General features: G+C 40.7%; 1 protein-coding gene across 1 annotated transcript; it reads right to left on the reverse strand.

The window, feature by feature from the left end:
• Positions 1 to 528: 528 nt before the first annotated feature.
• Positions 529 to 23,800, reverse strand: gosr1 (golgi SNAP receptor complex member 1). Its single transcript, XM_085795553.1, has 9 exons — positions 23,713 to 23,800; positions 22,505 to 22,616; positions 21,766 to 21,853; positions 21,129 to 21,236; positions 20,810 to 20,901; positions 16,784 to 16,858; positions 6,582 to 6,611; positions 960 to 1,042; positions 529 to 671 (listed from the first exon to the last, which is right to left on the reverse strand). The coding sequence occupies exons 1-9, from the start codon at positions 23,744 to 23,746 to the stop codon at positions 547 to 549; spliced, it is 747 nt and encodes a 248-aa protein (XP_085651679.1). The 5' UTR covers positions 23,747 to 23,800; the 3' UTR covers positions 529 to 546.
• Between the last annotated feature and the right edge of the window lie 139 nt (positions 23,801 to 23,939).

Raw genomic sequence — 23,939 nt, forward strand, 5'->3', positions numbered from 1 at the left:
CAATAGAGTTGAAATCATATATTTGATATATTTGAAAAACAAAATGTTTAAAATGTTGAGTATCTAATAGTGTCACACACTTTTTTTGAACATACTGATAAGAATAATTTATTAATTCACATTTTACAGCCCACAATGTACCATCCATCCCATGGCATCAAATAAAAAGGACCATTCAATTAAAAATCCTTCCACCTGTGAAAAAGAATTATGCATCACACCATCTCTTCACGCTTTCATCATCACAGAGTATCTCTTCAAGTCAGTTATCAATATATATAGCCTATATTTTTTAAATCTAGTTTTGGTCTCCATTCCCTCATTGGCAGATGAGCACCCAACCACCTGCCTGCTAGATACTGTACAAGGTCAGTAGTTCATGTTGGCCAAATTTGTTCCTGTCCCAGAACTGGACCAACTGAAAAGTCTTTCTGCTCCGGGGCCTCCGGGCTCCTTCCATCACCGAGCTCAGTCTCCTGGGGGGCACCAACGCTACAAACAACAGGATCAACCCTGCTCCTTCAGAGATTTCACCGGGCCTGGCATTCAGTGAAAAGCGTAGAGGAGGAGGAGAATTGTGCAGACGCCGATGACTGTGCCCAGGATGAGAGAGTCCCGTCTCTTCCGCAGGTTGATCCGCTGGATGAGATTGTTAATAGTGGGGAAGCGGTCTAGTCATGGGTTAAGGAACATCACAAATATCTAAATCCCTGAATTTTTAATTTTGAAGAAATGAAATAAGAAAACAGTTCAGGTGTACCGAAGCAGCACTGCCGGCTGGTGCATCCCTCGACTCCCTGAATCTTGCAGTAAAGTACCACTGTCATTATAGTGTGCAACATGTGAGCATCGTTTCCATAGGGACCAGTAACATGGACACTTCATCTTTCAGTCGATTGGATTTTTTTCCATTTGACTCCTATCGCACAACCACACACATCACACAGCATAAAGGATACTGGCCAGTGTGTTGACCCTGCTCTGTATGGATTTTAGCATGCCCCTTTGGGAGGTCATGTTCTCCTTGGTCGCCATGGCAATACTGAAGAGACAGAGCGAAATTAGTTAACACGTGTTAAATGAGTGACACCGCTGCTTGTGGTCGCAGTCAATAGTACAAACAATGTATGACTAGAAATTCAATTCCACCAGGGGATGTTTTTTTGGAGAAATAAGAAGTGGAAGGGTCAGAGGGTTAGTTTTAGTTTCAAGCTACAAACTGTTAAAGAGGCCAAAAGAATCAATATACACTTTGGGGGAAAAATGCATGAACAAATAAATAACAACACTTGTTTCCACTTCTTCACACCATGTCCCACACCTAAAAGCAAGAGTAAGCAGATTAAGCCTGGAAAACATATACATGAACCAACAAAAGACAGTTAACCAAGATAATTGTTTGTATATTGTATATTTTATACAATTGTATTATTGTCTTGCGAGCTCAAACCACAATGTATTATTGTAAGGCGAAGGTTTCGATGTAGAGTCAACTTTGATTTGCACTGAATCACTGTCTTTAGTTGTAAAATGTCAGCTACTTGAATCCGCACATGCAAGTATTCAATCAGATATTTAACCTGCAAAAACAAGTTAAATGTGCTGTTGTCACCTGTTTCATAAAAATCTAATAAACATTCCTGCATACTGAGTGTTATGAGATGTGAAATAATACGGAACAGTGAGGCATAGTTTGTCACTTCCTGTAACAATGAAAAATGAGAATCGAAGGACTACGTGCCTGTTAGTCCGTTGACGCTACAGTATGAGGAGGGGAATCATTCTGGGGTGAAACATCAGTAATCCTATCACGTTCTCCTTTAACTTTGTGTGGGTGCCTACAGTATATATATTGTGTGTGTGTGGTAGCCACCTGGGCTTGTGAAAGGAAGGTATTGAATTGCTGTGATATTGTACCTCTCTTGTTCTTGAAATTGGCCCTCGGAAACTCTGAGCAGGAAAGTGCAGCTGGGCAGTTGGCAGTAAAAGTTTCAGGCTCTATGTTTGCCTTCTGTGGCATCTGTTACACACAATAATCGATAATAGCTATGGCGTCCACTTTCAAGCCCTTCATACAGGGATTAAAGTGTCTGAGTTGTGGGAAATTAGCAATTAGCAAACAATCTTCCTCTACACCTACCTCATCCATGACTGCATTTAAACTGAACTGAACAAATTTACGATATCCATACACTGAAAGCACTTCACATAGATTATTATTATAGCTCTGACATATCTTGTTGCTTATTGGTTGACACAAAATATTGATATGTTATCAGGATGACACCCATTATGCCACGTGCCAGCAGCTGATGTAGTGCTGCAAGCAAACATTTTTCTTCAATATAATACACTTAAAAAACTAAATCTATTTATTTAAAGCAGAAGTAAGCGGAATATTTGTGTTAATATAAGTCTTAAATAGTTATATCTTCCGACAGCAATCACTTATATAGAGTGTTTGGTCTGAAACACGGGTCTGTCAGTCACTCTGCTCTGCTCTGAGCCGAGGAGAAAACATTTATCGTATCCTACAGTTTTTATCCAATGAGGAGAGAGAACGGCATGCAGGGCTGTGTGTGTAGCCAAGGGATGCCGTGAATGTGGCGACGTAGGGACGAGGACTGTTATGGTGCGTTCAAGGAAACTCGTAGACTCGTGTTTTTCCGTCCTGTGAAGTTTTATCAGTTTGATCTGGTACGAGTTCACGGGTCAGAAGTTACGAGTGGCCGTTATAGTGACTTTCACAGGTAAAACAGGTCGGAAAAACACGAGTGGGTTGCCTGGAACGCTACAAAGTCTTAAGTCGTGACGTGAAGCTGTAATTTACGATTTCAAAAGCCTGCCTCGAACGCAGCATTAGCGAAAACGACCGGATCGCTTACTTCTGCTTTAAAGCAGAAGTAAGCGGAATATTTGTGTTAATATAAGTCTTAAATAGTTATATCTTTCGACGGGAATCACTTATATAGAGTGTTTTGTCCGAAACACGGGTCTGACGGTCACTCTGCTCTGCTGTAAGCCGAGGAGAAAACTTCTTGTATACTTCCTTGTATCCTACAACCTTTATCCAATGAGGAGAGAGAAGGACGAGGACCAATAGATCCACGACGAGGGCGGGGGCTGCTAACTCCATTGGCTGACAAGAAGTAGCCAAAACGACCGGATCGCTTACTTCTGCTTTAAGTAGTTTTTTAACACATAAACTGTATAAGCAACCTTTGTTAAGAGATCAGACAATTTACTAAATCCAAACAGTGAAATGAATAAAGATGAAAAGCCTAAGTACGGTGTTAACGTGTTCAACAAATAGTTGGTGCAACAGTTTTTGTTTCTTCACTGAAAACAGCATTATGAAACCTTTGGACAGCCTGGCGACAAGCAGGGAGCGCTGGCCTCAGGAGACAAACACCTCCCACCGCAGAGCCACGGAGCCCCATAGGAGGCAGGTGAAAACAAAGTAAATGAAATCATTATGGTTGTTTACTCTTTAAGCTGGTACATGACCATCACGCATGTGGGCATGTGTGCACTTGAGCAAGGGAAATCACGATCTGCAGTGTGTAAGTTTGAGTGTGTGGAGGGTGGGGTGTCTGGGTGAGGTTATGGCAACTCCTGCGGGTGGAGGCTGCTGAGGGGACAGTCCGCAGTCTTGGCCTGGATCAGTGTTTTGTGGATCATGTTCTCCTCAGTCAGGAAGAAACACTTTGCTGACTCCAGCAACCTTGACGAGCTTTTATCTCAATGTTAACCAGCTCATGAGAATCAGAGCTGGAGGATAAAGATTCCCTTCACACACTGTATATGATCAGGCCGTGATTGAAGTGAACTGGAGACAAGGTCTCAAGTTATCAGGTTGCCTGTTGAATGGGAATCAGTGTAAGTCACTGACTTACTCATATAACCTAGAATCAATAATCATACATCTTCATCAGAGGCCTTTGCTTGAAACAAAAGTCTGTTCAAAAAAGAAAAAATCCATAGAAATAAAGAAAAGCCTCGGGAGTAGGGATCTTTCTTACAAGACAATCAAAACAAGATCAGAGTTCAACTGTTAAATCAATTTAAATACAGTAAAAAAAGTTATTCTGTGTGAAAGGATACCTCATCATTTCCTTTCATAAGATAAACACCACAGGAGTGAAAATTAGGGTTCGAGTTGCCACAGTCAGATCAGATGACACGGACACTCCTCAGATATTATTGATTTGTTGGTTGCTTCTCATTTTAACATCAATGGTAAATGCATGAAATAAAATGTGACCGAATAAAACAACGCCTCCATAGTTTACTTTAAATCATGATCTGGAAACCACACATCTTACCTGCCAGTTACCCAGTCATAGTGACACAGCACAGTTAACAGCAACATATAGTAAATCAAGTTTCTTTCAATTAAGGCAGCTGGCCAAAATAAAGCCAATCCTTACACAGCAGCAATTTGAGACAGTAATTCATGCATTTGTTCCCACCCGGCTGGATTACTGTAACACACTCTCTCACCACTATGTGGGGGTTAGTGGGTCCTCCATCGCCCGTCTCCAGATGGTAAAAAATGCTGCTGCACGTCTTTTAACTGGCACACGTTAACACGACCACATTTCCCCCATTCTAGTCTCTCCTCTACCTGTTTCTGAATCTCTTCTTAAAACCCACCTCTTCTCCTTGGCCACCTCGTTCCCAGTAAGATGGCGACTCTGTCTGATTTTATTTTATGTTTATATTATTTTATTGTTTTTATTGTACGGCTATTATTTTTACCAACGTTGTATGCCTTTTAATTTATTTTATTTGTTTTTTATGCCTTATGAAAGGTGTTATGTCTTTATTTCTGATGCTTTTATTTATTATTCTGTGCAGCACTTTGGTCCATTGTGGATGCTTAAAAGTGCTCAACAAATAAAGTAGGATTGAATTGGATAAAATATTTATAATTTGTGTGAAATTTTGCCTTTGACCACCAAAACATAATCAGCATATTCTTGGGTTGCAGTGGACGTTTGTGCCAAATGTGGACAAATTTCCTTGAAGTGTTCTCGAGATACTCAGAAGGCCAAAACCACATTTTGTGCGGTCGCTGTGACCTTGACTTTTGATCTTTAGCCGCAAAAATCCGAGTAATGTTTGTTGTAAATTTGAGTTCGGTCAAGGTATTAACTGAGGTGGTGTGTCATCGAAAAAGGGACAGACGGACAAAACTGAAAACAATATGCCTCCAAGTCTGGCTGCTGCAGCGCAAAGGCATAAAAAGGAGCGTTAACTGACACTGAGCACATACTTAATCAATGATATCTCTCTGCTTCTCTACACAATATGTCAGCTTGTTCCCTTGAATCTATTATAATGACGACAAAGATGTCACTGACTGCCCAATTTTTCAATGTGGACAGAAGCTCAGAAAAGGCTGACTATGTTTGGAGAAATATGAGCAGTTGAAGGAATCAAAGAGGAAATAAATGAGGAGAATCACACAGCATCGTCAACCATTTCACTGACAACATCCACTAGTCAGACCGCCGCTCACATCTGTTCTTGTGGAGTCATTGCTTAGAAGGACATGGGAAAAGGATGAGGGAAACGAGAGGGAAGACTGTGAGAGACAAAAAGCGACATATTTGTGATTGATCAAGGTCTGAAAGGAGAAAGAGTAGTGAGAAATGGATAATACCCACAAATTAGGGAAGCTGAAGACTTGCTCTGTCATCCAGCATTGCGGAAATCCTGTTCATTTTCACGCACAGATTATATGACATGACCAGCAGTTGGCAAACCTCCAAGCCTTTTGTGTCCTTGAAACTATCTCAGTTAAAACAATAGACAAAAACACTATAGTAAAAAATGAACTCTTAAAGAGCACAACACAAGAGTGAGAAACTATTAAATGAGCTGATGACAGCCTCAATTTAAACATTAGAAAAAGTGCCAGAATATAAAACTGATTTGCTTATAGATTATGAATTAATTCTAGGTGAATTCAGTGATTGTGGTGAGATGCTCTACAGCTGCAACTCTGCCTGACTAGTTCTCATTTCTAACAGCAGCTGTAGAGCTTTATGGACTCTCAGAGATATTTATCTTTTGACACAGTTATAATCATTGGCCATAACATAACACTGCATCTTGTTAAATTGCCCAGGAGTCATCTGTGGAGTTATGAACAAATGGGTGCTGAATATGTCTGTTTCTTAAATCAGGAGGATGTGTCCGACAGAGCCAACAAAAGTGCAGTTTGTGGAACATTTCACTCTCTTATATAGTATTCCTTAAACACGATAATGGACAGAAAACCTGTTTCTGTTCAGTCCATTCATTTCCAAGGTTAGCATTTCTAGCCTAGAGTAGCTGCTGAGGGATGAAGCACATTAAGGGATCGTTTTTCTACGGGCCCCCAGTGCTGGCTCAACAGCAGCTGCACGGCTTGACATATCCAGGCCATGTTAAGATCCATACTGAGGTTACACGGTGAGGACTTAGTCAGGGTCAGCAGGTAGGTAAGACAATGAATGAGTGAGAGGGAGTGAGGGGCTGTCACATGCAAATGTGTGTCTTCCGATATCTGCAAGGCAGAAAGAAGGTCTTACCTTATTGTGTCATCCATCAGTCGGTCCGAACTATAGACAGAGAGAGGGGAAGGGGAGGAGAGAGAAAGAGACTGGTAAGTTACTGACATGACGCAATGTCTCAAAGGCATGGAAACAAGCCCTGACTTCAGATCGGCAGTGATCAACACAAAACTATGAATTTTTTTATTGATTTTTTTTTTTTTTTGTGTCATGCCACCACTGTGGCCCATCCCATATGAGATAACAAGACACATTTAATGACAAATACAAAAAAAAAAGACTAGACGGTCCTTCCTGTTGGCGTTACCTGCCACACAGGTGTGACATAAATAAACAATTTAAGATTAGTACTTTCAGTATTCAACTATATATCGCTCTTCGTCTCATTGCCCAACCCTTTTCAAGAAATAAAGAAAATGCTAATATATTCAACTGAAAAAGATGTTTTTAGCTTCTCAGCATCGTCTAACCACATAAATTTGTTATTTGGATCTACCTTACTAAACAATTTTTGTCTTATAGAGTCATAAAAAGGACAGTAGAAAACAAAATGAATTTCATTCTCCACCTCTTGTTTTTGAACTAATTAGCCAAGAATCCTCATCATTTTAACCGTACGTAGTGAAACTGAGCCAAACACAGAACTCGATTTACCTATGTGGTTTGGGACTTGATTTTTTTTTTCACAACTCCTATGCATTAACCAAGCAGTCTGCCAGAACATTGGTGTGATCACATCTCTTTGTGTAATGTGCTATATAGTCCTGTGTTGTTTGTATCCTCTGTTGGGCATTAGATGATTTAAAAAAAGTTTTATGGACACAGCATTTGGAGTTGAAGCAGCTTCCCTTTATTTTAGTAAATTTTATATTTTTACCAGAATTTATTTATTCATTTGTTTGTTTATTTCGGGCATGTCAATTAAATCATCATCATCACACTTCATCTTAGTTCAAATAATACAATACAAATGGCCGAAAGGGAAAGCGGGAGAAGCAAAAGCTTATCTAGTCCCACCCCCATTACCCACAGAATAATTATCTTCATCATAATCTTTTCTTTTACTTATGACATTTTGACATAACATGTTACAGCAGTAGGTAGTATACAGAGCTGAAGTTTAGCTCTAGACAGTCCATACAGATTACGTGTGTGTCTGCACATGTGTCCATATTTGTCCGTCATGAGTGAACAACAGTCTCATCTTGTAGCCTGGCATGTCACAAAGTCACAAAGTGGTCCAATCGACAGAGAGAAAAATTCCAGTGTACTGATTATTTGTTGGGAATAATTCAAGTACAAGAGAAATTTCTGTTCTGTTTCACTTGCCACTTCAGTAATTTTTTTGTCTCTTCCCCGTTGACCACTCTGGTCTAAATAAAATAAACCCAGAGAGGATTTCACCTGAGGGAACCTGGAGTTTAATCTTCTGCCCAACTATCAGAGAGGGAGTGTCAGACATCAGCTTTTGTTCAACAGAGAATACTGGAGGGGAAAGTCAAACACACGCACACAGGCCTGTTATGGTCCAACTCCAGATTTGTGTCTCAGGTTGCTCATGAACAACAATGCTCTCAGCGGTTTATTCCCTAATTGGAATCAATTTGGATAATGTTCCAGAGGACTAAAGTAAACCAAACAAACAAAACTGCAGGGATTGTATTTCATGGTTCACATCCATTCAATAGCTCAACATTCTCATAATCATGCTCAATATGTGGTTTGAGTTAAGCTCTTAGTGCTCTGCAGACAACAGAAGTTACAGGAAGAGCAAGCCAGACAGTGACTCCTACACTAAATGTATCCACAACAAACGCCTTGCCGAGCCACAACCATCTCTAACCTTCAACCAAACTAACTCTTGACCTGATCTTCCTAAGGCAAATGAGAGAATACCTGAGTATTTTCAACATCATACCAAAACTCAGCCTCCTATGGTTACGTACAGTTTCCGAGTGACATATTACTACACAGGGAACTTATTGAGTGTTCTCACTTGAAGCTCACTTTTTGTTAACTAAAGACTTTCCTTGATTGGACACGATTACCAAAGTAAAGCTGCAACTATTCCATTAAATAAAGTAACATTTTGCATTTCTGCACACCAAATGCTGATTCTAACAGAAAAGGGGTGAAGACTCTGCAACCCTGCATCTGTTTTCTTTGTAAGCAAGAGGTACGGCATACTGAGGCCCTGCATGTGCACAAGCATCGTTGGCAAGTATTTGTACGTGTGCAGACATTTTTTTTTCCAAGTGACAGATGCTGCAACCCTCAGGAATTTCAACAAATCAATTTATCAAAAATGGTTCATGCAAGGCAGACCCAGTAATCTCAGGAGATAAGTAAGATTATTATTATCCTAGGAGCAACACAAGGCTCGAAAAGCTAAGTGCTAAAAGGAAGGATTCTGATGAGAGTGGCTATCAGTCGTAGTGAAAAAGATATTTCCATCAGTGTGTTTCCATGAGGTACAATATTGCCTATTGTTTTCTGCACGTCAAGCAAGTAGTGTGTATTACAGAGAAATATTGCTCCTATTATTGTGTATGGGTGTCTGTGGAGCAGCCGGTGGGCCACTGGGAACAGTGCTAGTTGTATGGTCTGACAGCAGCAGGACATTACACCGCAGCCACTCGCTGAGGGAGCTGCTCAATGCTGCCAGTCTCAGGGGTGGGGTAGGTAGGAGACAACAAAACAGCAAAACCAAGAAATATCATCCCGAGGTTCTCACTTAATTTGATTGTCGATCTTGTCAAGGTTATTTATCCGGCCAATTATTAACCAAGTGATCCGTCAGAGGTAAAAACCAATTTGTGGGTGAGATATTCATGTAATCACCTTGAGATTGGTCCTCCTACTAGTACAGGTCATTAGCCTGTAACGTTATGGTCTAAGTACTAAAAATTATTTTATCTCAACCTCATTAGTTCACAATCTCCTGCATATTCATTGAATTCATTCCTGCATTTGAATTTGAATTTACTGTATTTATCATAGTTCATGAAGAGTTACAGAAAGGGTAGAAGAGAGGAGAGATACTAACAAATGGAGCACTACTTGCTAACAAGAGAGAGGCTGTGGACACGAAGGGACACTGCATAGTCACGATGTGGGCTGGAGAGCCTTCTGTTCCTGGACACAGCTCCATACAGAAGCACCAAACTGATTTGGCAGTCGTTTGTAATTTCTTATCTGTTGCCTTTGTCGTACTGAAACTGAATCATTCATAAGAATCAAATCCTTCTGTCAAACAGTTAACTGGCACAAGATTCAGACTGAAGGCTGGCAGGCAAAGTTTTTCACATGGATGGATTGTGGGAATTGGTGGGTGCAGCAAAGAATACTGCGGGAGTGGGCATGCTGGAAAAAAAATGGGAAAAAAACAGGCCTGAAGCAACCTCAATTCTTCAGTCTAAAAACAAATGTCATTTTAAAAATATGAAGTCCATTATTTGATTATTAGGCACATAAGATCTAACAAAGGGAGTATGTCTGAAATAGAAAATAGACAACTTCAATAGAACGTGGTTAGGCCAAAGCCAGACAGTCATTCTTAAGTGATGAAAGGAAAAAAGACAGACAAAACACTAACTGAGCAAACTAATCCTTTAAACTGCCGACAGTGCTCACCCTATAAATCACGAGCTGAGGAGCAAAAGAGAGAGTGACTGTGAGCCAGGGTGAGGATTGATTTATGTAGTTTTTATATGCAGCGAGGAGATGGGGGGCCATCATGAAGGCACCGCAGCAGCGGTGAGGCTGATTGTGCCATCACGTTCACATCTTTAGCTTTGAGTGGGCTCCTTCCGTTTCCCCTGGTCACTGGGGTTTTGCTGCAGTCATTAAATTGTTCATTAGCTCCAAGCTAATTGCCTTTCCCAATGTGATGACCACGTCCATGTGCTTCTGTGCACTGTTGTCATTCGCATGTGCATGTAACATTCACATGTACATGAACCTGGACTCAGAAACATGCGTGTGTCCCTCTTTATAAACTCAAAACTCCTTTGACCACTTAGAGGTAAAGAAAAAAACATTACGCATGTGTTGGCAGTATGAAGCAAGTGGCACTCAAGTGACAAAAAACTTATAATAACTTCTTCTGCTGACTCATCAATTATTAGACTACTGAAGTGGTATTCTGAAGGAAAATATACAGCCTTCTGAGAGTAATGCTCTCCGTCAGATTGGCTCTTAGAGCCAGGTAAACTGAAACATTATTTACTTTGCCAAGAAAAGTCTCAGAAATCTTGGCAGCAACAAACTGCACAAGCAAGAGACTGAAAGTTCAAATCTTATATGGTTCATAATCCACTGATGCTTACTCATTACAATTTACACATTGTGAGGATAGTTTATTTTAAAATGAATTAAAATTAAGCCTAAAGAAAAAGCACCCTGAACCTATGTAAAACAGGCACATTGTTGTGTGGACAAGAGCAGGGAACTATAACTCTTAATTTGGATATTGAGCATTTTTTAAGGGCAGAGGCAAACACACCTGCCATTTGGTCACGCTCACAAGAGTATTAGTATTAGCACACAACAATAGCCACAATCAGACAATCACAAAGAAGTAAGAGCAGAGTAACAAGAAAGCAACAGTAAAAACCTGCATCAAGATGTATGCATGTGTTATCAGTAACAAGAGCTTTACAGCACTTCACTCCACTTTACTGCTCAGATATGAACACTGTTCAGATGGGAGGCCCTTGGGCAAAGAAAACACTGAGGAGCACCTAGAGTGCAATTGACACACACAAGAAAGCAGCATAACAACAAATCCACTGGAGTCAATTAAAATAGAACTGGGTCAAAACCTACATGTTGCTGGACCACCTGTGGCCAAATCCTGGTTTTATAACTTCAACATCATCTGACAAAACCACCTAACTGAAAGACAGGGAAATGAACTGTCAGTCAGACAATTATTTACCAATACTGGGAAGGAGAGAAAACTGGAGCAGGCGAGAATGCCGTGCAGCAAAGGGCCATAGGCTGGACTCAAATCTGGACCGCGAAGGCAAAGATGTAAAACAAATGGCAAATGCACCAACAGGGGAACTACCAGCTACCTGCAACAAAACCAAGTGTATTCCTTATTTTGTGTGTCACTCAGTTCAAAGCCTCGGTCTGGCTCCACAATAGTTCAGTTTTTATTTACTTTCAGAACGGAACAGGCTTTTATTCGAGGCAGGTGTTCGTGACTGTATTGACACTGTTGGATTGGTCATAACCGTTAGTATGAAGCCTCGTCCATCCCCTCCGCCTCCTTCAGTAATAATGATGAATGTAATGAAAGTAGATTTCCTCCACTGTCCCACACCTCCCAAGCAGTTAGGAAACCAGAGCTGCTTGGTAGACTGTGGTTTGGTCGACTCTGCTGAGCAGTGGTGGCAACACCATCAGCCAGGCAGTGACCTTTGCGATTACAGGCCCGGCCCTGCTGGTGTGGGCCAGCCGAAAAGGCGTCTTCCTTTAGAGCAATACAGTAAATACTATACAATCTGAATCTTGTTAATGTCTTCATGAGAAAATATACTTTGAGTATAATAAACAGACTTTATTATATTGGCTTATCTGTGAATATAGTTCATCCACTCAGTAAGAAATGTGCCATCTTAGTCTGATTTCTTTGCAAGCAGGTTTATGCAGGGAAATCAATTGACTTAAAGGACAATTCCAGGCAAATTCAACCTGGGGCTATAGTTTCCTAATACTTTAGGTCTAAAATAATGACTCCAAGGATTTCCTTTTTAATGTCTAATGTCTCCTGTAATGCAGTAGTTCTGACTGTCTGTCCCACATCGCCACAGCACCGCTTTCTATGTTTACATGTTTGTTTATCAACAAAGGAATATCAACTCGGAGGCACAACGTTTTCATTGCAGTAAGATAAGTCTGGCTGTTGTTTATTCTGCCTGTAAACTTACTGACAACTACTCTTGCACGAGACTTCACAAGACTTTGTATTACAGCTCCGTTTACAAACATGTCGGCTTCTTGAAGTAAACAACCCCCTGGGTGTGTTTGAGTAGCCATCTGACGTTGTCTGTGGGGGAAAAAAATGCAGTTTTGTGGGATGTAAACAGCCTAAGATCCATCCGTTCCCATTATACAGTATGCTGCTGTGGTGATGCGGGGACAGACAGAACTACCGTGTAACAGGAGACATTAAAAAGAAAATCTTCATATTCCTTCTTTTAGACCTAAAATATTAGGAAACTACAGCTCAAGGTTGAATTTGCCTGGAATTGTCCTTAAGATGTTCAAGGCACAGACAGCAGTGTTGGATACATTTCCAACTGAACCTCTAAAGTTTTTGAACTGATTCTGAACTGAAGTGTTTGGATCTTGGCATTGGTCATCCACAGAGCACATGGCAGCTCTTTATCCTCAGTCCCCAGAGCTCTCAATCACATTACCATATCAGGAAGCTGGCAGCTCAGATTAAACTTTGTCAGATGGCTAAGAACCGGCCTGGCAGAGTAAAATCAGGAGGGCAGAAGAAAAAGTGTAAAGACAAGAAAAAAAGTAGTGATCAAAGGCCCTAACTTGACATACCTTGCTTCTAGTAAAAAATACACAAAAGAAAAGAAACGTTTAAAACAATGGTTATGTCAATAAACATAAACTAAATAATAAAAACTGCAGCCCAGTGTTATGCTGAGAGGTCATCTCAAGCTCTCTTTAACGCTTGTACACTCAGGCATCCTTAGACAGCGTACAATGCCATATGTGGTGCTCCCTTGTAAAAAAGGAAACCATAGAGACGAGCATGTATACATACAAGCACAACATAAAAATGCCAGCTGACGAGGATAGATTCCCTGCAGGAGGTGAGGAGGAGATGCTCATCCCACAACTGAATAACTCCATTTCCTGAATGTGCAGAGCCGAGAGGGGAAAAAGCCTCTGAGGGAAAATTACAGAAAGAGGAGTGAGTTTTGAACTAGACATTTTCCGATAATATGGCAAATAAATGGCATCATCAAATTGTAAAATGTATGTCAATGTGGTGAACATTTCCCCAATTTCACTGTCAAAAAAAACCCACAACAACAACTGTTTGACAGGAAGTCCTTAGTAGTGTGACCACTACCATTAGAGCTGGTCCAGCATGAACTTCTAATGGACCTGCCCTGTCCTGCTTCTATTTTATTCATGAACGGTAAGTTTTATGGCCTTGAGATATGGAAATATAGATACAGTGCATTTAGAAAGTATTTAGACCCATTCAGATTTTCCACATTTTGATATCTTGTCACCCTTTCCTTCCCTCGTGTCAATCTAAACTCAATACCCCTTTATGAGTGCTAGAAATTTCTACAATTTTTTAGAAAAAATAAAATGCAGCTCTCGTTTTTCTTGCACATTTGAGATGATGAACAACAACAACAATACATAGTATTTGAATAGCACTTTACATTAACACCTTGATTGAGTCCACCTATAGGGAATTCAGCTGAATTGGTCATGAGACATATGAGACACGTGTAAAACACCAACAATAAGTTGGTAACATTGGTTGGTAACAATAATATAAGTTAAATGGATCAAATCAGTTCACAAACACTGACACAAACAAGTATTAATAATTTTCATTCTTGTCTTCATACTACATAACTATATAGGTTGGTCGGACTTGTGTATTATCACACAAGTTTCCACCAACTAGAGAGGAAGCCATTTTAAAAAATGAATCTTGGCATGTCCGTTACATTAGGGTCTGTTGAGAACGAATGCAGGCTGGCCAGCACTCTGCCCACCACGGTCATTTGTAGATTAACTGGCAGGGACTTTGTTTGGAAGTGATTAGTCTTAGCTGATCAGTTTTGCAATGCTGGTTCCATCACTTGCCAATATATTACAGAGTCAAGCACACAGTCACTACAACGCTTATGCAAACGTGTACTGATCATACATTACATTATCTGCCCTAAAACCACTGTAGGGAGAGAGAAGGTCATTCTTCATGGAGGCTCAATGGCCTGTAGTAAAAACTCAAAAGGCACAAAGCGGCTTTTTTTTTATCAGCTCTGCAGCCAGCTCTCTGTAATATGGTGTGAATATTAAATAATAAAAAAACATCTCAAAGATCTTTCATGTCATTGACAGCTCGTTATTCAAAATTTCTTGTCTTTAAAACTTCCTTTTGAAAAGAGAGCAAGAGATACGCAAAAGCTAAAGAGCATTTTCTCTCAGATATCCATCTTTATCGAGTATCCAAGCTCTGCCTTAAGTGAGACTTCAGACCATCGCTCTGCTCACTAACACATTTTAGCCCTTTTTCTCCTCAGGCCCTCTTTCCTGTTTTATGGTTCTAATAGGATCAATCAAGCGTAACACGATCCTCATTTCCAATCGACTCGTTCCCTCCCATCTTTTTCAGCGGTATGGGGAAGCCCTATGGGTTGTTGTTTAGCAAGATAATTTTATTATCGATATCTTGGATTGACACTTAACTGCTGAGAATGCAGATGGCTGCATCAAAACGGAGGAGGTTCAACATAATGAGTCACAAACAGAAACTATTTTATTTTATCTAAAACGCATAAGATCATTTTATCAGAAAAATCCTGTTTGGCTATTTGTAGCACAGTTTCAGTAAATGGAGAAAGAGAAACTAAGGGAATTTCCACACATTCTGTTGAGGACCAAGGGTGCGCTGCAGCGGATGCGAAAATTATGCATTGTTTAATTTTTCAGCACATATGGTTCGCGTTCACACATGTTTGTTTTCACTCTGGTCTAAACACTGCACCACTTGCAGAGTGTTACGTTTCATGACTCCCGAGAAGTAACGCTTAACTTTAAAGGGATACGTAGTTCAACATTTTGGCAAATTGGCCCATTGCCATAATCCCTATAGTCTTAGGTTTGTTACCTATAATTGTCGGTGCAAGCTATTTTTAGAACGGCGGAGCAGAGCTGCGAGCTGCTCAGAGCTACACTACAGAGGCTAATGGGATTTCTTGATTTCCCTCATCAAACTCATCAAATACACAATCCAACAACTCCAAAACGCTCTCGTGGACAAGTTGTGACCAGCACATTCACCACGCTATGAGATAATAACGGAACGTTACGAGACTGAGTTGTTTTCGAGGCAAATGCAGAGACTGCTTGCCGAAAAACTACACATGTTCTGCAAAGAACCAAGGAATCAACAAACTCACCTCTACAAGAATATGTGCATACCGTATATTTTGTACACAGCCTAGGAAAGTGGATTCATGGTGAAATGATCCACTCCTTGTCAAGCCACCGCCCACTCTTTGTCAGCCTCCTTTGTGTTGCTACTCTTTTTTCTTTCTTTTTTTTTAAACTAAATTTGATTAGAAAAACTGCTGATCCAGGCAAATTACCTCAAACATTAGATGGATTGGATGTATTAAAGTATTCATGGAGAAACACAGCTGAAGAGATGTGTAATTTAAATACAAATTAGTTTCTGGAAATGTACTCTGCAAAGTTATTCTATTGGACTGCATTGTATTGGACATTCATCTTATTGAGTTCACCCCTGTATTATGTATCACTCTACAAGGCCCTTTTCATTTGATAAATTGAGAGATAAACATTATGTTAGAGCAGGTAAAGTCTGCTTTTAAAGGTCTATGATGGGGAATAACTGAACGACTGAAAATAGGAAAATTAAATTTTGCCTCGGAGAGAATAAATGAGTTGACCAGCTATGTCTAAATTATCAGATACAATTCTCTTGTTTGGTCAAAGTTAAATGCTGTTCTGTGGTTTGTTATGTTTGCTTTGTGTGCGTGTGTGTGCGCGTGTGTATGTGTGAGAAAGAGAGAGTGTGTGTGTGCCCTGCTGACATCCAATTTTACTTCCCACATAGGGTGCCTCTAACACGGTTACACACACACAGATTTCACTGACTTCACTACCTCATGCTGTTCTGCAGTGCTTGAGTGTCAGCCAAACAATAGAAGGACGCTAATTAGGTTGCTGGCAGATCATAGTTTGACCTACTGTGTCACTATAGCACACCTAACTTTTTGCAGTTTTAAGATGCAAAGTTATGTAAGACAATAGAAAAAATGTGTTTTTGTAAGACATGAAAGTACAAATGAATGTGCTGCTCCAGCATAAAGACATACCCCTGGCTTCAATGACGTTAACTGCATTATTTCAATGCATTGTTGGTAATGAAAGTAACTAAAGTAACAAAGCAAGGTGCTGCAAAGTAAACTTACTTCCTCAGGTGCTCATGCTCCTTTAAAAACAGCTCTGTTCTTCTGTTGTTGACCCCAGAGCCACTCTTGTATGTCCTGAAAGAAAAGGCACACAGATTCATTAGTAAAAGCAAAAGTGTCACAAATTAAAGAGAGTGATGTGACAACATTCACGTGTATTTATACAAGTATATGGACGATAAGTCAACAGACACTGGTCTAACTGCTGAGCAGTTTCTATCATAAAGCACTCGGCGCCAATACCACTGTAATTCGTGTACTTGCTTTACAGTAAAAGCCATCTTGTGGTTCACCAGTGGAAAGCTTTTAATGTAAAGCAACAACAGCAGGAGCAGGAAATATTCAGTTTGCATTAGCACTAACTTAACAAAGCAAACACGACATCAGCCTGGTTGTAGAGTACATCACAAAACAACACCAGCATTATGTTTTAGTTGAGCAGGGGAAGGATGACATGAGTGGAAAAATCACCGGGAGCAAAGCTTCTCTCGTGTCCCCGGCACGACCGCTAGTACTTGGAAGGGCAGAAACGACCATCCTGCTGCCAGCCAGTGCCTGATATTGCGAGCCAACCTGGTTCTCCCCTGCTATGAGGCAGCGATGGAAATACCTACAATCACAGCTCGGCATGTAACTAACCCAGCTGAAAATGCCACGCTGGGTTAGGCCTGATCGGCTCCCCTCCTTCAGTTGTCAACAAGCTGGGTTTGGCTCTGTCTCTAACTCTTTCCCTCTCCTGCCTCTCTATTCCTCCATCCAACCATCTACCTACCAACTCACTCCCCATCTACCCACTTCAAGTGAAGAATTTTTACAGCCATGAATAATAAATATGGAAAACAGTGGGGAAGAACCATTGCATCATGGAAGAGCCACTGGAATCTACATGTCACAGTAAAAAAAAAAAGAAGAAGAAAAAAGTCAAATTTCAGTCTATTAAAATAGAAATTTTGTGAATGGGAACCTCAGGTTCAGAGTCGGTGGGTGGGAGTTTCAAACGATATGTTGAATTTGTAAATCCTATTATATATATATATATATCTCTATGTGAGTGACCAATGATTCTGTCTATATAATAGCAGACAGAACCACACAATCTTGGCTTAACAGAAGAGCAGAAATGAAGCAGTGTGCTCGCTCGCTGAGCTCTTTGGTAGAAAAGCAGTCAAAGCTAATGGATGGCTTGTTTTACCACTCACAGAGCAAATACATCACACCACTCTGTTTTGCTTCATGCAGCTCTATAGCCATCAACATCCAATGAACAGCTGACTCCCAGTTTCTCTCCTGGGTTTCTGGTCATTCAACAGCCCCACCCTACTGTTGGGCGAGAGCGAGGGAAAGAGCGGGGGGGAGGAGGGGAAACTGTGTAACATAAGAGTCTGCTCAACACACATATACTGTACCATAAACATCCCACCCCACCCTGGCTAACTGTACGCAGTCCAGGAGCAAATGTGCCGACTCCATCCCCAGTGCACCATCCAAAGCCATTGAATGGAAATACTATATTCCGTGCACACACAGCACACTCCACAGTGGCCGCCTTGAACGTGGGCTGGCTGTCCCACCGACAGAGCTGATGCCTTCACGGGGATAGAATTGCCTGTACTGACAGCCAGCTTCATCACTCCTGCAAGGCTTTTTAAAAGGGCACCAATGTAAATCATGGGCTAGCTGTCATTTTTGTTGCTGACATTTAAAATGAAAGCAGGAGCAGAGGGAGCGTTGGGTCTGAGCTCAGCTCTGCTCCATGCTGCGGTTATGAATGGCACAGCTGCACACAAGAAATGAGAGTGTGTGTGTGTGTGTGTGTGTGTGTGTGTGTGTGTGTGTGTGTGTGTGTGTGTGTGTGTGTGTGTGTGTGTGTGTGTGTGCTATTGACAGATTCTGTGAGCGCTCTGCAAGGTATTGGTACAGTGTTTGATAAAATCTCACACTGCCCATTGACTTGTTTGCATAAATATCACAGTGTGAACTGTTTCTTTTAATTAGTATGGATTTTTTTGTGTTTGGATTGTAAACAACCCTGATACACATAAAAATCTACAGAGAACGGCGTTCTGGCCAGGCCTACTCCATGCCCGAAGATTTCTACTGCCCTCTACCTGACGAAAGGAACAAAGACTCAGATGCAGCAGATCCACCACTATTATCAATGTCATCTTTAAAAAGGTAGTGTTGATTTACACATTTCGGGGGGGAAAAGGCATTCTTTGCTTTTTTTCTTTCCAAACAGTTTATTCTGTAGAATATTACATTATAACTGTTCTTATCATGCTGCTGTTATAACAAAGGTGCTGACCCACACTGCCATAATTAAAAACTGAACTATGTCAGCATTTAGGTAAATAAAATGAAAGTTAAAATATCAGGCCCTTGATTTTGTAATTACAAAAAAATGATCTTGTAGTCTCACAACTTTTTAATGTTGCAAGTAAACAGAGACACTCTGTATGTTAGTGTTCCCATGTAATCTCATGGTTATGACATTCCTCAAATATAGTCTTCCAGCTGTCTGGAATAAAGCTGCTCTCAAATCTTGTCAGTTCCTTCTCCATCTTTTCCATGTCCCCACCAGTGAGGGTCAGCGTTGGGTGCATGTTGCTCCTTGCATATAAAGAAGTTCTCTCATGTGAAGTATGACTTGACATGTCGCTGCACTACGCCACAGCAGCAGGAATTGCTATTGCCCTACCTGGGAACTCAGATGGTTCCCTCATTAGTGGCCCCAGGGCACATTAGTCATCGTTAGGCTGAGCACCAGGTCAACAACACCAGCTTTATTTTAATGCATTAGATTCATCAGCACTGAGCCTATTAGTAGGGTCGTCGGCCCTCTGTAGCAATGCCATTTAATGAGAAGACTGAGTGGACACTTACATGCAGCGCTGACCTCATGGGATGTTACTAACCACCAAAGTGGATGCACAGGTAAAATTTGATTGCCAATGTGAGGCGTGACTTGTTTTCATTAGATAGTAATGGCTTAAGTAGGTTAAAAAGTCATTAAAATAAATAAGAATACAATCATTTGTGGTAATAAAAAATGACATTGTTGTTTATAGTTGTTTGTTTATTTATACATAAAGATGAAACCTCGGCCTTCTACAAATAAATTACAAAACATCAATATTCCTTAAACTTGCCATTAGGAGGACATTCATTACTGTAAAAATGATAATGATAATGATAATATATGCATGTTAGTCTACAATCACATATTTATATTGCATTTTCCACATAAAAACCAATAAGAGAAATTTGAAGAAATCAAATTATTAGGTAATAGGAATGAAAATCACCATGAAACAAAGATGCTAGGGGCCTCGTTGTATTTTTAATTGCATTATGAGAGTTTAATTAAGCAGAGTTATCATTTAAAGTAACTGTGGGGCCTATGGAACATATAAGCCTGGGCGAGGTCGCCCAGCCAGAGACTATCACCATATTAGATGGATGGAGGAGGGGATCAATAGAAATCCTGCAGTGCTCACCGTATGCTCACTGCTGCATCTTATAGATCAATAAGCCATTACAAAAAAAAAAAGACAAGAGTCATGGTCTGGGGCCGGGGGAGCCTCCATCTCATTTCAATACACTGACTCACAACTGAGCCAATCTATGGAGAGGACACACTTTCTCAATACAAGGCCAAAGTGGCCATGAATCTTCTAAGGTTTTAATGGCAAACATTTTTCAAGAGCGTGCCAAGTAGAAGTCAAGGTTCAACTATCCCTAAGGAATAAGCTCTACAACCAACAAGGGACCACCATGAATAATGCCTGGCTGTTTTTATTTCTCTCTGCTGCCAACACAAATAGTGCATCATGTGACAATGTTATGAGTGTGGAACTATGTACAGTTGTCATGTGAGATGATGAGATACCAAGACACTGCTGTATTTACTCTCGTTTCATCAGTAAATTCACATAATCAGTTACCGATGGTCCTTTGCATTAGCACTGTATTTACAGTGTGATGCATAGACTCGACTGTAACACAAAACAATAACTGGGTACTCACTCGATGTCTTTTCTGACAGACCCTAGCAGGTCCTCCCTCTCTCGGATGGCCAAGAAGTTGCCTTTGGTTTTGTGGAATTCATGCGTGTAATCCTGAGAGGAAACCAAATGAAAGGAACGAGGGGTGCACAGGAAGAACAGACTGTTAACAGGCGGTGCACTCAATTAACACAGACACTTGTTTTCTCAATGAATTTAGCTGTGTACATTTGTAAAGTGCTTTTACAGAAAACAAAAGTTTAAGTGCATTACCTAAAGAATACTGAAAGTGATTGTTTAAGGAAAATGTAAAGAGAAACTGAGAGAAATATGGGCCAAACCTGTAAGATGTCTCTGTGTCTCTGAAGTGTGTGCATGAGTGCAGCATTAAGAGAAGCTGTACCCGGGGCATTGGTGTACTCCGCCATCTTGTCGTTCACTGCAGTCAACTGAAAGAGGGATGAAAAATGAATAAATAGATACACAGATGGAAAAACATCATGGAAGATCAGCAAAAGTAACACACACACATGCATGTGTAAAATAAGATAACCATGTTGATTATCATGTTTTGCAGTATGCTCCATGTTTGCATGTTCCACTATTCAAGTACACTTTACATTGCTTTAGTGCCAAACAGGGAAACTGCACAATGGCAAGGCACTGTCTTTGTGTTGTATTTGTGTCATTGACTTTACAAAAGATACTGGTACAATAATTACTCCCCTCTATTCTGATTGGTTGTTGTTGTTTGGGGGAATCTGCCATTTCAGCTGCTCCAGGACTAATGAAATAAATCTAATACATTCAAGCATTTAAGGGTTGACTGCAAACAACATGAAGAAGTGAAAACTGTAGTGTGCTGTGCTTTCCCCCTGGTGCAAGACAAGAGCCTCAGCATAAATCCAGTGCTTTTCTTATTACAGTTTTTTTTTTGCTGGCCTTTCACGGGCCAGTGGTCCATGAGAATTTACGTACTTTGGCCAACAGTTGTTCAATCTCCACTGACATGGTGTCAAACATCCTGTCCTGAGTAGAGTTGTTGAGCAGCGGGGTAGTGTCTGACCTTCAGGAGTAAAAAACAAAGAAAGGAGAACAATTAGTTCACTTAAAGCTGTACACACTCATTTTCAAAAATGAGGCAAAAGAAAATCTTTCACAAGATTCTCATGTCCACAATTGAAAAAATGAAAACATACACACTATCTGATTTAAGTTGCTTCACTGAATAAACGACACCTAGCAACCAAAGTGAGCATGACCAATGACATTCCTCTAGGAAATAAACACTACTCCATATGCATGGAATAAATCATATTAGGACATATAGTTTTATATTGACCGTTAAGAGAATCTCCTGTGTGAGGATGCATCAGTAGAAAAGTACTTTCTACTTCAGTTTGTGTGAGGTATGAGATCAACACTCCATGGATTAATGCTGCTGGTCAAATCACAAGTGTGGTAGGGCTCAAAGTTTTATCCACAAAGAAGCACATATATGTACAGGCAGTGTTACAATATTAAGATAGGAAAGTTACCTTTCCTCCCTTCTATGATATTATAGCTACTGAACAACATCCTTACAGCTGGTATGATTCAATGTATTGTTCACAGCCACTTCCTTCCTCAGACAACTCCTTCCTGACCTGTTCTACAGAGCTTTTGCCCACATGTCCAGGCCCTCTGACCTGACATTTAAAATACATTTGGATCTTACGTTTCTCCTCGACATCCATCCCTGGAGCTGCTGTAGCTTGTGCACAGTTTACTGAAGGAGACCAATTTCAGGTCAAGTTCATTCTCCAGCTGTCTGGCCTGCTTCCGCAGATCTGCATCACAGACACACACACCCAGACAAAACATCAGTTAGTGGTGTAACATACGCTAGTGACAATGTTTTAATTTGGTAACTGTACTCTTCTTCTGTATCTTTATACTTCTACTCCACTACATGTTATTAGAAAATACTGAGCGTTCTACGTATTAGGTAGTTAATACTTATTTTACAGATGATGGATAACAATAACAACAACGCAGGTCATGGTCAACTGAATGAAAATGTTGCCTTCATGAACCTGTTGAATAACAGACATCCAATATACTGGATCTAAAGGTTTGACCACATTTGATGTCATGTTAATATGTGGAAAGAATGGCAGGATTTCTTCGTCTTCATCCCATTATGTTGTATTTATGGAGCCTGTTCAGGGCTCACACTAACTTTTTTTTTTACTTGGAGCAAAGTGGCCTCTAACTACAAAATTTAAGAGCGCAGGAAGAAAATTTAGGGGCACAAATCTTGTGCAGAGCAAATATTCACATTTCCTTTTCATTCTTGATCCTCATACACCTTGGCATGCCACCTCTAATGTCGGATACCAGATTATTTGAGAGTAATAAAAATTAAAAAAAATTAAAAAACCACAGCAAATTTAGTGGTTGGGCAGGTGCAAGTAGATGAAAGCTTTACTTGCACTTAGGAGCAGTCTGGAGCCCTGATGTTACACTTTTACACAACTGCCCCACAGCAAAGCGTATTAACTTCCAACACTGGAGGGAGCTGAACGTCTTCACTTGTTTAACCGCACGTCATTTAAGAGAAAACACACGCTGCTCATTAAAGTCTAACCCTGGCACAAGCAGCTCTTCATGGCCCCGGGGGTCGACAACCCAGCTCAGAGGGGCGGCACAGAGACGTGACAGTTTAAAGACCAGCGTTGTATCTACAGGGCGACGTGTTAGCCGACGTTAGCTGGTAGCAAACCGTTGTAGCTACAGGCGTTATGTGTCCAAAAACATTTCTGTATGAGCCGAAAAATGGCAACACACGCACTGGCACACTGGTTGTTGACATTGTGAGTGTCGTCCTAGGTGTTGTGGTCAAGGCTGCGCCGTGTTAAAGGGGTGAAATTGTTGCTCCCTTACCTTCCCAGTAGTTGCTGCTTCCTATTCCGGCCATCTTTGTTGTTCTGCGACGTCACCGGGTTCCGCCGCCCTGCGTCACGTGTCAGCTCAGCTGCTGAAGACGCTGCGCTTACAAAAAAACATAGCAGAAAACAGAAAAAGAAAGTAATATCATGAGTTTTATCGCCCTCAACTGAGCCTCTCAGGTAGCACACCTACATAACCAAAATACATAATAGAGAAGAGCA

This window comes from Trachurus japonicus, chromosome 13, assembly GCF_045865225.1.
Source record: "Trachurus japonicus isolate A0001 chromosome 13, Traja_1.0".
In the NCBI taxonomy this organism is placed as follows: domain Eukaryota; kingdom Metazoa; phylum Chordata; class Actinopteri; order Carangiformes; family Carangidae; genus Trachurus; species Trachurus japonicus.